Source organism: Salvelinus sp. IW2-2015, linkage group LG13 (assembly GCF_002910315.2).
Source record: "Salvelinus sp. IW2-2015 linkage group LG13, ASM291031v2, whole genome shotgun sequence".
Taxonomy (NCBI): Eukaryota; Metazoa; Chordata; class Actinopteri; order Salmoniformes; family Salmonidae; genus Salvelinus; species Salvelinus sp. IW2-2015.
Window position 1 is genome coordinate 21,173,791 of NC_036853.1, and position 14,906 is coordinate 21,188,696.

Genomic DNA, 14,906 nt, shown 5'->3' on the forward strand with positions numbered 1-14,906 from the left:
TCACCTGTCTACAGCTACGAACACAGCAGCTAGGTAACACACACACACACACACACTCTGTCTCTACTGCTCACCTGTCTACAGCTACGAACACTGCAGCTAGGTAACACACACTGACATTTTCAAACCCTGACCCAGTCTGTAATACCTACATGTTTCAAGCAGACCACCATAGTCCCTGTGCCCAATAATGCCAAGGTAACATGTTTAAATTACTATCGCCCCATAGCACTCACATCTGTAGCCATGAAATGCTTTGAAAGGCTGGTCATGGTTCATATCAACACCATCATCCCAGAAACCTAGACCCACTCCAATTCACATACTGCCCCAATAGATCCACAGATGACGCAATCTCTTTTGCACTCCACACTGGCCTTTCCCACCTGGACAAAAGGAACACCTATGTGAGAATGCTGTTAATTGACTACAGCTCAGCATTCAACACCATAGTGCCCTCCAAGCTCATCACTAAGTTAAGCTCCCTGGGACTGAACACCTCCCTCTGCATCTGGATCCGGGACTTCCTGATGAGCTGCCCCCAGGTGATGAGGGTAGGCAACAAAACATCTGCCATGCTGACCCTCACCGCGGTTGCCCCTCGGGTGCGTGGTTAGTCCCCTCCTGTACTCCCTGTTCACCCACGACTGCGTTGCCACGTACTACTTCAACACTATCATTAAGTTTGCTGACGGCACGACAATGGTTGGCCTGATCATTGACGATGATGAGACAGCCTATAGGGAGGAGTTCAGAGACCTGGCAGTGTGGTGTCAGAACAATATCCTCTCCCTCAACGTCTGCAAGACAAAGGAGCTGATCGTGGACTACAGGAAACAGAGGGCCGAGCACYCCCCKATTCACATCAACGGGGCAGTAGTGGAGGGGTCGAGAYCTTCAAGTTCCTCGGTGTCCACATCACTAAGGATCTATCATGGTCCACACACACCAACACAGTCTTGAAAAGGGCACGACAATGCCTCTTCCCCCTCAGGAGGCTGAAAAGATTTGGCTTGGGCAGATCCTCAAAAAGTTATACTGCTCAGAATTGAGAGCATCTTGACTGGCGGCATCACCGCTTGGTATTGCAACTGCTTGGCATCTGACCGCAAGGCCCTACAGAGGGTAGTGCGTATATCACTGGGGCCGAGCTCCCTGCCATCCAGGACCTGTATACCAGGCGGTGTCACAGGAAGGCCCTAAAAATGGTCACTTACTCCAGCCACACAAGTCATAGACTGTTCTCTCTGCTACTGTATGGCAAGTGCTACCGATGCACCGAGTCTGGAACCAACAGAACCCTGAACAGCTTCTACCCCCAAGCCATAGGACAGCTAAATAGTTAACCAAATAGCTACCCAGACTATGTGCATCGACCCTTTTTGCACCAACTTTTTTTTGTCTATCTGTGACTTTATTCTTAGTTCTATGTACATATCTACCTCAATTACCTCGTACCCCTGCACACCGACTCGGTATTGGTATCCCGTGTGTAGAGCCAAGTTATCGCTGCTCATTGTGTATTTATTATTATGTGTTTTACTTTTCTATGATTTCTCTATTTTCTCTCTCTCTGCATTGTTGGGAAGTGCCCGTAAGTAAGCATTTCACTGTTAGTCTACATCTGTTGTTTACAAAGCAAATGATGAATACAATGTGGCTTTGATTTGACACACAGACACTGTTTTGTAATGACAGAATGCTAACAGTGTGTGTGTGTCTCTCCAGGCTCATTCTACATCCTCCCCTGTGTCAGCGACTTCATCATCGACATCCTGCTAGGATCAGCCAGTGGAGAGGTACCTAGGATGTGTGTTGGTGTGTGAGACTGAGTGTGTGTGTGTGTGTGTGTGTGTGGGTTCTAACCCGTGTCTCTGTCAGATCCGGCGCGTGGCATGTGACCAGCTGTACACTCTGAGCCAATCCGACAGCTCTGCGTTCCCTGAGATCGTCAAACCCAACGTGTTCCTGCTCCGAGTCGTCCTCGCCTCCCAGCTGCCTCTCTGGAGCCCCACGTCTGTCATGAGAGGAGTCAACCAGAGGTACACACACACGTGTTGTTGTCGTTGCTACTGGGAGGCAGTAGTAAGTTATGTTAAACAGCAGATTGCGCCYAATTATCCGTGACAGATGATAGATGGACTAACATGCTGACCACACTGCTTGCAATGATTTGAATAACATACATGTTATTCAATCATTGCATCCAAACTGCTCGCGTGTGTCAACGAGCGTCTGCGTAGCCAGGCGCTAAAATAGAACTTGGTTCTATTTGTAACGCTTGATGCGCTGCAAGTCCCGTCTCTCCCATCTCCTCATTGGTTTTTAGGAACATATACCGACGTGGGTGATTGAAAGATGAACTGAGGTCCGCACTCCAGTCCAGTTGGTGGTGGTAATACACCTAAAGTTGGTTGCCAACCACCATATAACGTCCAAAGAAGAAGACTGACGGCGGAATGATTACTAGAAACAAACTCGGTTTACCCTTTTATCTGTGGATTAATTGTTAGAGGACCTTGTGCATTTCAGGTAAAATAACCTGAAGTTTATATCTCAGGAACAATTTGTTGGCAACATCAATCTAGCTAGCTAAATTACCATGAATGTTTAATGCTTCTCAACCTGTCCCCAAATTAATATAGTTGGTTCAGAGTTTGTTTCAACCTGCGTGTCCTGATCGCGTCTGGACAAAATCAACATGCACGCGGATGCCTGCGCGCGCCTGGTCTAGTCAGCATGTAACTTGGAAAATATCACTTAAAAGCTGATGTACAGCGTCATATAGCTGTAGCTAGTTGTAAGTGTACATGGATGTATAGCGCCACGGCCTGTTTTGTTCTGTGTATTTTGTCCTGTCTGTTGTGTCTATCTGAGTGTAATATTGTTCTGTCTGTCCAGGTTGCTGTCACAGTGTACAGAGTACTTTGACCTGCGATGTCAACTACTGGATGACTTGACCAGTAAGTTTACACGCATGCACACACACACACACAGCAACACTTTTCCAACACTCATTGACACATGATGAATGCTCCTGTCCCACTCCAGGTTCGGAGATGGAGGTGTTGTCAGTGAGTGCCGTGGCCATGTTGGAAGATGAGATCAGCTGGTTGGATAACTTTGAGCCCAGCTGGAGCTCTGAGATGGAGACCAGTGAGGCTGACAACATCCTGCAGGCTGGACACCTCCGCCTCATCAAAACACTACTGTCACTCTGTGGCACAGAGAAGGAACAACTGGGTGAGTTCATATACCGTGCCTTRGGAAAGTATTCAGACCCCTTGACTTTTTCCACATTTTGTTACGTTACAGCCTTATTCTAAAATGTATTAAATAGTTTTCCCCCTCATCAATCTACACACAATACCCCATAATGACAAAGCAAAAACAGTTTTTATTAATTTTTGCAAGTGTAAAAAAATTAAAATAAAATAATAACATTTACATAGGTATTCAGACCCTTTACTCAGCACTTTGTTGAAGCACCATTGGCAGCGATTACAGCCTTGAGTCTTCTTGGGTATGACGCTACAAGCTTGGCACACCTGTATTTGGGGAGTTTCTCCCATTCTCTGCAGATCCTCTCAATCTCTGTCAGGTTGGATGGGGAGCGTCGCTGCACAGCTATTTTCAGGTCTCTCCAGAGATGTTCGATGGCTTCAAGTCCGGGATCTGTCTGGGCCACTCAAGGACATTCAGAGACTTGTTCCGAAGCTGCTCCTGCGTTGTCTTGGCTTTGTGCTTGGGGTCGTTGTCCTGTTGGAAGGTGAACCTTCGCCCCAATCTGTCAAGGATCTCTCTGTACTTTGCTCCGTTCATCTTTCCCTCGATCCTGACTAGTCTCCCAGTCAGTGCCGCTGGAAAGCATTCCCACAGCATGAGGCTGCCACCACCACCATGCTTCACCGTAGGGATGGTGCTTGGTTTCCTCCAGACGTGATGCTTGCCATTCAGGCCAAAGAGTTCAATCTTGGTTTCAGAGAGAATCTTGTTTCTCATGGTCATAGTCCTTTAGGTGCCTTTTGGCAAACTCCAACCGGGCGGTCATGTGCCTTTTTACTGAAGAGTAGCTTCCGTCTGGCCACTCTACCATAAAGGCCTGATTGGTGAAGTGCTGCAGACATGGTTGTCCTTCTGGAAGTTWCTCRCATCTCCATAGAGGAACTCTGGAGCTCTGTCAGAGTGACCATCGGGTTCTTGGTCACCTCCCTGACCCAGGCCCTTCTCCCCCGATTGCTCAGTTGGAGAGTCTTGGTGGTTCCAAACTTCTTCCATTTAAGAARGATGGAGGCCACTGTCTTCTTGGCGACCTTCAATGCTGCAGACATTTTTTTGTACCCTTCCCTAGATCTGTGCCTCGACACAATCCTGTCTTGGAGCTCTACGGACAATTCCTTCGACCTAATGGCATGGTTTTTGCTTTGACATGCACTGTCAACTGTGGGACCTTATATAAACAGGTGTYTGTGTGCCTTTCCAAATCAAAATGTGGGAGAAGTCAAGGGGTCTGAATACTTTCCCAATGCACTGTACATATACACCATCAGAACACAGTGTGTACACACACACACACACATCAGAACACAGACAGCCATACATACACACATATAGATCAGATCCTTTAAGGTTACATTTCCCGAATGCTTTGCAGTGGTAGGGAGACGCTACAGCACAATTGCAAGTTACACTGAACAAAAATATAAACCACATATAAAGTGTTGGTCATGTGGTTCATAAGATTAAATAAATGATCCCAGAAATGTTCCTTACGCACAAAAAGCTTATTTCTCTCAAATTTTGTGCACAAATTTGTTTATCTCCATGTTAGTGAGCATTTCTCCTTTGTCAAGATAATCCATCCACATGAGGTGTGGCATATCAAGAAGCTGATTAAACCGGATGATCATTCCACAGGTGTACCTTGTGCTAGGGACAATTAAAGGCCACTCTAAAGTGGGCAGTTTTGTGTCACACAGCACAATGTCACAGATGTCTCAAGTTTTGAGGGAGTGTATAATTAGCATGAATGTCTAATGTTCATTTCTCTACCATAAGCCACCTCCAACGTCGTTTTAGAGAATTTGGCAGTACGTCCAACCGACCTCACAACCGCAGACCCACATGTATGGCGTCGTGTTGGCGAGTGGATTGCTGATGTCAACATTGTGAACAGAGTGCCCCATGGTGGTGGTGCGGTTATTGTATGGGCAGGCATAAGCCACGTAAAACAAACACAATGCAATTTATCGATGGCAATTTGAATGACGAGATCCTGAGGCCCATTGTCGTGCCTGTCATCGGTCGCCACAACCTCATGTTTCAGCATGATAATGGACAACCCCATGTCGCAAGGATCTATACACAATTCCTGGAAGCGAAAAATGTCCCAGTTCTTCCATGGCCTGCATACTCACCACACATGTCACCCATTCACCATGTTTGGGATACTCTGGATCGACGTGTACAACGGRCTTTTCCAGTTCCCGCCAATGTCCAGCAACTTTGCACAGCCATTGAAGAGGAGTGGGATAACATTCCACAGGCCACAATCAACAGCCTGATCAACTCTATGTGAAGGAGATGTGTCGGGCTGCATGAGGCAAATGGTGTTCACACCAGATACTGGCTGGTTTTCTGATCCACACCCCTACTTTTTTTTTTTCAAGGTATCTGTGACCAACAGATGCATATCTGTTTTCCCAGTCATAGGAAATCTATAGATTTGGGCCTTATGATTTCTTTTTTATTGACTGATGTCCTTATATGAATTGTAACTGTATAATCTTAGACATGTTGCATTTTTATATTTTTGTTCAGTATCATTTCCTGTCTTCTAACATTACAAGACAGTCCAGGCAGTTCGGATTTCAAAGTCGCTTAATACAAGACTTTCACATTTACAGCATGTGTGTGTTTTCTCCACAGGTCCCTCTCTGATCCAGCAGCTGTTAGATGACTTCCTCTTCCGAGCATCCCGCATCATCCTGAACACGTCTAACCCCGCCTCCAGCTCCCCCCCCAGCCACGACTTCTTCCCCAAGTGCAGTACGGCCAGCAGTAGACTGGCAGCCTACGAGGTGCTGGTGATGCTGGCAGACAGCTCTGTGGCCAACCTACAGCTCATCACCAGAGAACTGCTGTCCATGCACCACCAGTCAGACCCCTCGCTCAGCAAGGAGTTTGACGTGAGTCTCACACACATTTTTGCTCTCATGCGCGCGCACACACACAGATGGGTGTAACGGTTCACCAAACCTGCCGTTTGGTACGTTTTACGTTCACGTTTCACAATGTTCAGCATTCACAATGTTCCTGACGTTGTCTGTTGTGACTGGATTGTTATGTTGGGCCTCAAGTTTCCACTCTGATGCTGCATTTGTGGGAGGTGGGAGTTTACCAGTTATGAAGTCGTAAATACCAGTTGGATGCATTCATGTGATTTTAACTCTGTTTGAGAAACGCCGATTGGCTAATGGCCAACACACTGCGTCAACCATAAACTAAAAGAACAGCTATCATGCTTGCAAACAAATTATAGAGTTCAAAAACCACATAAATAGATAGCTTTTTCTTATAAATAATGTTTTGTTGCATTTAACTGCCGAAAATGCTGTTGTACATTTCCTTAGTTGGGGACGTCAGAGGTCAGCATGCGGGTGAAGTGGGTTCTCAGGATGATGTACTAGTTTCCCACTAGTAATTATGAGTTTGACGGCCGTTCAAGTGGATTTTTTCCCTCAGTCGTATATGGTAAATTCCCTCTTCCATCTTAGTTACGAACGCACCGTGACACTGCCTCTTTCAGTGCCAGATGGGTACTTGTGACTCATAAAGGGAGCGTGTCTGTAGCATGATACATCTCCTTCTGGGGTAATGTGATAGGCATTAACTGTTAAGTAAGCCCAACACAGTGTACATTGGCCAATTCATGGAAAGCTTTGGCTTGCTTATATAGAGTGGGTAGTCTACTACCTGTTTGCTAAAATGGGTGCGAGAGGGAACTTCGTAACGTTGGCTCGAGTACTTTCACGAGGTGCTGAAAAAAAAACWATTCTCAAGCACAGAGAATAGCCTACCTATCGCTCTTGTTCTTTGGCTCTGTCACAATCAGCTGCCAAGGCCTGCTTGAATGCAGAGGGGAGGCGATGTGTTGTTTTCTTTGCGTTTCTGTTTTGCTCCGGTATACTGGGGTGATGTCGGCGTAAATGTGTCGACCATATTTGAGGCGTTGTCCATCATCGTTGTACTCTACTGGGAAGCCGAAATGTTCCCAAACGGGAGATTTAAACAATGGTGGTGGGAACGTCCAATCCTGGTTTATCGACCCCAGGACAGTTTGAAATGTGGCAATTAAGATTTGAATTTGGATTACAACGTGTCCATAGGCTCTAGTTGTGTTAACGGAATAGCCTGAAATATCTCTTCAGCTCAGATTTACTGGAGACATTGGCCTACCATGCAGCGTAGGAACAGCCTATAGGCCTAGTGTTTTTATGTTTTTTTATGTATTCATTCGGGTGCACAGTGCGGAACAAACGGGGTCTCCGTACCGAACGGTTCTGTATGAATACGTGTGCCGTTACTCCCCTGGTGTGCGTGTAGGACTGAAGCGTTTACAGGTATGTAATGTTTCTACCTTCAGTGTCTAACTCTCTTCTCCTATTCCCTCCTTCCGTGCCCCTCTCCCAGTTCCTCCCGCCGGTGGACAGTCGCTCTGTGTCGGGGTTCGTAGGGTTAAAGAACGGTGGAGCCACCTGCTATATGAATGCTGTTTTCCAGCAGCTGTACATGCAGCCTGGCCTGGCTGAGGCCTTTCTGTCTATAGAGGACGACACGGAGCAGCCAGACGAGAGTGTTTTCTGTCAGGTCCAGTCTCTGTTCGGACACCTGATGGAGAGCAAGCTGCAGTACTACGTCCCTGAGAACTTCTGGAAGGTGTCTAAACATGCGCACTACACACACACACTCATTCTAATACACAGCACATACCCAACTGACTAGCCATGTTTCGGTCAGAAATAACAGGTCTATGTGTTTCTGTAGATCTTTAAGATGTGGAATAAGGAGCTGTATGTACGGGAGCAGCAGGATGCCTATGAGTTCTTCACTTCACTGGTGGACCAGTTGGACGAGCACCTCAAGGTAACACACAATAACAAAAGGCACTTGTCTTTTCCCACTAGCACTGACTTTGCTGATAAATACTTTGTGGAGGAAAAATGTACTTGATACGATTGATGTGTTGTTGTCTCACCTCGCTAGTTTATATGTCAAATGTAATGTAACACACACTCCACTATTCACATCTACTTAACACGTGTGTGTACTACAATGTAACACAACACACACCTTTATAATTATAGAGATGTTGGGTCTGTCTTATTTTTCAGAAAATCGGCCGTGAGCAGATCTTCAAGAATACTTTCCAGGGAATCTTCTCTGATCAGAAGATCTGCAAAGACTGCCCTCACCGGTGAGCTCACAGACACACACACACACACACACAAAAACAAAGGCAGCCATCACGTATAAACTCCTAACTATAACCTGTGATCCCTGATCATAGGTATGAGCGAGAGGAGACGTTTATGGCGCTGAACCTGGGTGTGACTTCCTGTCAGAGTCTGGAGATCTCATTGGACCAGTTTGTCAGGGGGGAGGTGCTAGAAGGAACCAACGCCTACTACTGCGAAAAGTGCAAGGAGAAGGTGTGTGTGTGTGTATAAAGAGGGTGTTTATTAAGTTGCTGTCCAGTGTTGTGTGAACATTTATGTTAACGCGGTGTACGTATCTCTCCAGCGTACCACAGTGAAGCGGACCTGCATAAAGTCCCTACCCAGTGTTCTCTGTATCCATCTGATGCGCTTCGGTTTCGACTGGGAGAGCGGACGCTCCATCAAATACGACGAGCAGATCAGGTTTCCCTGGGTGCTGAACATGGAGCCCTACACAGTGTCTGGCATGGCTCGTCAGGATGGGGGGGCGGAGGGGGGAGAGGGCCGGGGGGAGGCAGGTGGCTCACCCAGGAAGAAGGTCACTATCTCTGAGAACTACGAGCTGGTGGGAGTCGTAGTCCACAGCGGACAGGCACACGCTGGACATTACTACTCCTTCATAAAGGACCGACGGTGAGAGACTTAACACTTAAGTGTTATAAACAAATATCATATTTTTTAAGACAAGGAAATTACATTGATCATAAATAGTCATCTTACCATTCTGCTCTCCTCTCCTGTAGGGGAAGTGCTAGAGGAAGGTGGTATAAGTTTAATGACAATGTGGTCGAGGAGTTTGACATGAACGATGAGACACTGGAATACGAGTGCTTTGGAGGAGAGTACCGGCCTAAAGTCTACGATCAGTGTAAGTCCTATTTAGGTAGACCAAATAGTGGATGTAAATGGAACATTCGCAGCGCTAGCATTTTTAGGGTCCCTCTGGGTAGTGTCCTTGGTCCACTTTTTTTTCAGTTCCTTCTGTACATTAATGACAAACTTATAAAATATCCAACCTAACATCACTTTGTTTGTGTGTAGCTAACCCCTACCCGGATGTGCGGCGGCGGTATTGGAACGCCTACATGTTGTTCTACCAGAGGATCAGTGACCAGAACTCTCCTGTTCTCCCTAAGAAGAGCAGAGTCAGCGTCATGAGGCAAGAGGCAGAAGACCTCACGCTGTGAGTCTCACACACACAGCCTACATACACACACCTCATGCACACACACACACAACTCACACTGTAACCCTCTCTCTTCCATGTAGTTCGGCGCCCTCTAGCCCAGACGTCAGTCCCCAGTCGTCCCCTCGCCCTGCCAGGGCCAACAATGACCGTCTCTCTGTCCTGACCCGCCTCGTACGGAAGGGAGAGAAGAAAGGACTGTTTGTGGAGAAGATGCCCTGCTGATCTACCAGGTAACTACACTGGACTTGTTCGGGACCACATTTTGTAATCAGTCACCTTGCCTGAGACCTGAGGACTTTAAAAAAGCACCCTGTGTTAATGCCTAGGCTTTAGCTCAGTTCGCTAATCAAATGTTATTGGTCACATACACATATTTAGCAGATGTTTATTATGGGTGGAGCGAAATGCTTTTGTTCCTAGCTCCAACAGTGCAGTATAACACTGTCTTGTGGCACACAGACAAACTCCTCTCCCCTTCCCCCTCCATTTCTGTGTTTCTCTCTCTCTCTTGTCTGTGTCTCTCTCTGTGTCTCTCTCTGTGTCCCTCTCTCTCTCTGTGTCTCTCTCTGTCTCTTCTGTCTATACATCTCTATAGATGGTGAGAGATGAGAACCTGAAGTTTATGAAGAACAGAGATGTGTACAACAGCGACTACTTCAACTTCACTCTGTCACTGGCCTCCGTCAACGCGGTATTGTGTGTGTGTAAGATAACAGAGACGTGTCTGCATAATTCAAAGTTATGCCTGACTCTTTTAAAACTGCTTATAAGGTGTGTGTGTGTGTGTGTTGCAGGACAAAGCTGAAGCACCCAGCCTATCAGGCCATGGCCAGAGTCAGTCTCCAGCTAGCAGTCCACTTCCTGTTCCACACCTACCTCCACACCAAAAAGAAGCTGCGGTGGACACAGAGGAGTGGATGACACGGTGGAGGTGCTGCTGTCTAAAAGCAGTGAAGCCTGTCACTGGATGGCTCAGTACCTGGTGGGACCTGAGGGACGAGAGATCACCAAGTCAGTACTACTATAATACTGCTATAGTACTGCTATTATACTACTATTCTACTACTTAGAGCTGTTGCGGTGACCGTATTACCGTCACACCGGCAGTCATGAGTTATGTGACCATTGAGTCACGGTAATCTCCTCTTATGCACTTTGAACATGTTGGTAGTACCCAGCTCCCTAACGACCGTCAGGTCATAATGGCCTGCTACTCGGGGCTCTATTGTTCCTCTAACCACTCTGACATCAATGCACATGAAATCGTAAATCACATCAAAACACATCAAAACAGTATCATGCTTTTAAAACTCACCATTAGGCAAAAAATATTTACCTCACTGTGATCAATTTGAAGAAAGAAGTTCAACAACAGGTTGAAACTGAGTGGAGAACGTGGTCATTGTGGATGTTTCAATGCCAAACGCAGTGACATGGACAGCCCTTTCTAAGGTGATGATTCAGTCCAAGTGTTTAAAATGTTGCATGTAGAACCTTCATTTGCATATTAGAGCTTATGCAAACTCTTTCAAATAGTCAATAGCCTATAGTCGCATCATGAAGCCCATTGTATGTTTTGATTCTGAAGACAGACAGGTTTGTATAATTCACAACTAAAATTGCCTAAACTAAATCTAGAGTATAAGACCTGTTTCAAATGATCACTTTTATGCTCAACGAAGCCCCTTCATATGCGCACTTGCTCCGGAATGGGATTTTTTATTTATTTAATTATATTCAATTATATTATTCTAACAAAAAAAATCGGATATAAAATAATGGGACTTATAGGCATCTTTTCTGCTAAATGAACTAGCCTACAGCCTATGGCATGGCGCATAGCCAGAAAGCATACATTAGGCCGATTCCTATTCTGTTCTTCTGAAATATATTTTCTTCATATCATAATGTTTCTTTTAGACCAGACTAAAATAAATAATGGATTTATTGTGATGGTGTATATTAAATAGATTTATTCAACTTTTTTAATGTAGATGTTCCAAAGGCGCGCATCGCCAGGTGGTAAGGGTAGGTAACAACACATCTGCCACGCTGATCCTCAACTTGGGGGTCCCTCAGGGGTGCGTACTCWGTCCCTTCACCCATGACTGAATGGCCAAGCACAACTCCCAACACCAAGTTTTCCGACGACACAACAGTGGTAGGCCTGATCACCGACAACGATGAGAAAGCCTATAGAGAGGTGGTCAGAGACGCCAGGATAACATCTCCCTCAACGTGATCAAGACAAAGGAGATGATCGTGGACTACAGGAAAATAAGGGCAGAGCACGCCCCCATTCTCATCGACAGGGCTGTAGTGGCGCAGGTTGAGGGCTTCCAAGTTCCTTGGTGTCCACATCACCAACGAACGATCATGGTGTGTTTGGACCAAGACAGTTGTGAAGAGGGCACAAAAATGCTTATGGCCCCTCCGGATATTGAAAAGATTCAGCATGGGTCCTCAGATCCTCAAAAGGTTCTACAGCTGAACCATCGAGAGCATCCTGACTGATTGCGTCACCACCTGGTATGGCAACTGCTCGGCCTCCGACCGCAAGGTACTACAGAGGGTAGTGCATACGGCCCAGTACATCACTGGGGCCAAGCTTCCTGCCATCCAGGACCTCTATACCAGGTGGTGTCAGAGGAAGGCCCTAAAAATTGTCAAAGACTCCAGCCATCCTAGTCATAGACTGTTTTCTCTGCTACCGCACGGCAAGCGGTACCGGAGCGCCAAGTCTAGGTCCAAACGGCTTCTTAAGTTTCTACCCCCAAGCCATAAGACTCCTGAACAACTAATCAAATTGCTACCCGGACTATTTCCATTGCCCCCCCCCCCCCCCATTTTTACGCTGCTGCTACTCTGTTTATTGTCTATACATAGTCACATTACCTCTACGTACATATTACCTCAATTACTTCGACTAACCTGTGCCCCCGCACATTGACTCTGTACCGGTGTATATAGCCTCGCTACTGTTATTCTATTGTTGCTCTTTAATTATTTTAATAATTTTTTATTTTTTACTTCAGTTAAAGTATTTACTAAAATACTTATTTTTCTGAACTGCGTTGTTGGTTAAGGGATTGTAAGTAAGCATTTCAATGTAAGGTCCACACCTGTTGTATTCGGTGCATGTGACAAATAACATTTGATTMAATTTGTATGTGTAGAGACCTGAAGATGCCAAACAAATATTTGTTAATTAATGGTAAATTGCCAGCATTTCTCTATGGCTGGCCATGTTTCCTCCTGGCTACCCCAACACCGGCCAACAGCTCCGCCCACCCGCAGCTACTTGCCCGAGCCTCCCCAGCTTCTCCTTCACCCAAATCCAGATAGCAGATGTTCTGAAAGAGCTGCAAAACCTGAACCCGTACAAATCAGCTGGGCTAGACAATCCAGACCCTCTCTTTCTAAAACTATCCGGCGCAATTGTTGCAACCCCTATTACCAGTCTGTTCAACCTCTCTTTCGTATCGTCCGAGATCCCTAAAGATTGGAAAGCTGCCGCGGTCATCCCCCTCTTCAAAGGGGGTGACACTCTAAACCCAAACTGTTATAGACCTATATCCGTCCTGCCCTGCCTTTCTAAAGTCTTCGAAAGCCAAGTTAATAAACAGATCACTGACCATTTCGAATCCCACCGTACCTTCTCCGCTGTGCAATCTGGTTTCCGAGCTGGTCACGGGTGCACCTCAGCCACGCTCAAGGTACTAAACGATATCATAACCGCCATCGATAAAAGACAGTACTGTGCAGCTGTCTACATCGACCTGGCCAAGGCTTTCGACTCTGTCAATCACCGTATTCTTATCGGCAGACTCAATAGCCTTGGTTTCTCAAATGACTGCCTCGCCTGGTTCACCAACTAACTCGCAGATAGAGTTCAGTGTGTCAAATCGGAGGGCCTGTTGTCCGGACCTCTGGCAGTCTCTATGGGGGTACCACAGGGTACAATTCTCGGACCGATTCTTTTCTCTGTATATATCAATGATGTCACTCTTGCTGCGGGTGATTCCCTGATCCACTTCTACGCAGACGACGCCATTCTGTATACGTCTGGCCCTTCTTTGGACACTGTGTTAACTAACCTCCAAATGAGCTTCCATGCCATACAACACTCCTTCCGTGGCCTCCAACTGCTCTTAAATGCTAGTAAAACCAAATGCATGCTTTTCAACCGTTCGCTACCCGCCCGCCCGACTAGCATCACTACCCTGGACGGTTCTGACCTAGAATATGTTGACAACTACAAATACCTAGGTGTCTGGCTAGACTGTAAACTCTCCTTCCAGACTCATATTAAACATCTCCAATCCAAAATCAAATCTAGAATCGGCTTTCTATTTCGCATCAAAGCCTCCTTCACTCACGCCGCCAAACTTACCCTAGTAAAACTGACTATCCTACCAATCCTCGACTTCGGTGATGTCATCTACAAAATAGCTTCCAATACTCTACTCGGCAAACTGGATGCAGTCTATCACAGTGCCATCCGTTTTGTTACCAAAGCCCCTTATACCACCCACCACTGCAACCTGTATGCTCTCGTCGGCTGGCCCTCGCTTCATATTCGTCGCCAGACCCACTGGCTCCAGGTCATCTATAAGTCTATGTTAGGTAAAGCTCCGCCTTATCTCAGCTCACTGGTCATGATAACAACACCCATCCGTAGCACGCGCTCCAGCAGGTATTTCTCACTGGTCATCCCCAAAGCCAACACCTCCTTTGGCCGCCTTTCCTTCCAGTTCTCTGCTGCCAGTGACTGGAACTAATTGCAAAAATCACTGAAGCTGGAGACTTATATTTACCTCAGTAACTTTAAACATCAGCAATGTGAGCAGCTAACCGATCGCTGCAGCTGTAAATAGCCCATCTGTAAATAGCCCACCCAATCTACCTACCTCATCCCCATATTGTTTTTATTTACTTTTCTGCTCTTTTGCACACCAGTATCTCTACTTGCACATCATCTGCTCATTTATCACTCCAGTGTTAATCTGCTAAATTGTAATTACTTTGCTGCTACGGCCTATTTATTGCCTACCTCCTAACGCCATTTGCACACACTGTATATAGACTTTCTTTTTTTTCTATTGTGTTATTGACTACGCTTGTTTATTCCATGTGTCGCACTGCTTTGCTTTATCTTGGCCAGGTCGCAGTTGTAAATGAAAACTTGTTCTCAAATAGCTTACCTGGTTAAATAAAGG

General features: G+C 46.1%; 1 protein-coding gene across 1 annotated transcript in view; it reads left to right on the forward strand.

Moving 5' to 3' along the window:
- usp24 (ubiquitin specific peptidase 24) overlaps positions 1-14,906 on the forward strand; it is a 47,480-nt gene that overhangs the window by 27,436 nt on the left and 5,138 nt on the right. Inside the window, 19 exon segments of the mRNA XM_070446189.1 lie at positions 1-33; positions 1,729-1,799; positions 1,882-2,042; positions 2,902-2,963; positions 3,052-3,243; positions 5,929-6,188; positions 7,693-7,938; positions 8,047-8,145; positions 8,394-8,476; positions 8,570-8,711; positions 8,803-9,131; positions 9,242-9,366; positions 9,540-9,681; positions 9,768-9,904; positions 9,907-9,917; positions 10,283-10,377; positions 10,482-10,585; positions 10,588-10,605; positions 10,608-10,698. The exon segment at positions 1-33 is cut by the window's left edge and continues 129 nt beyond it. Of these exon segments, the coding sequence (XP_070302290.1) occupies positions 1-33; positions 1,729-1,799; positions 1,882-2,042; positions 2,902-2,963; positions 3,052-3,243; positions 5,929-6,188; positions 7,693-7,938; positions 8,047-8,145; positions 8,394-8,476; positions 8,570-8,711; positions 8,803-9,131; positions 9,242-9,366; positions 9,540-9,681; positions 9,768-9,904; positions 9,907-9,917; positions 10,283-10,377; positions 10,482-10,585; positions 10,588-10,605; positions 10,608-10,698 (2,401 nt within the window).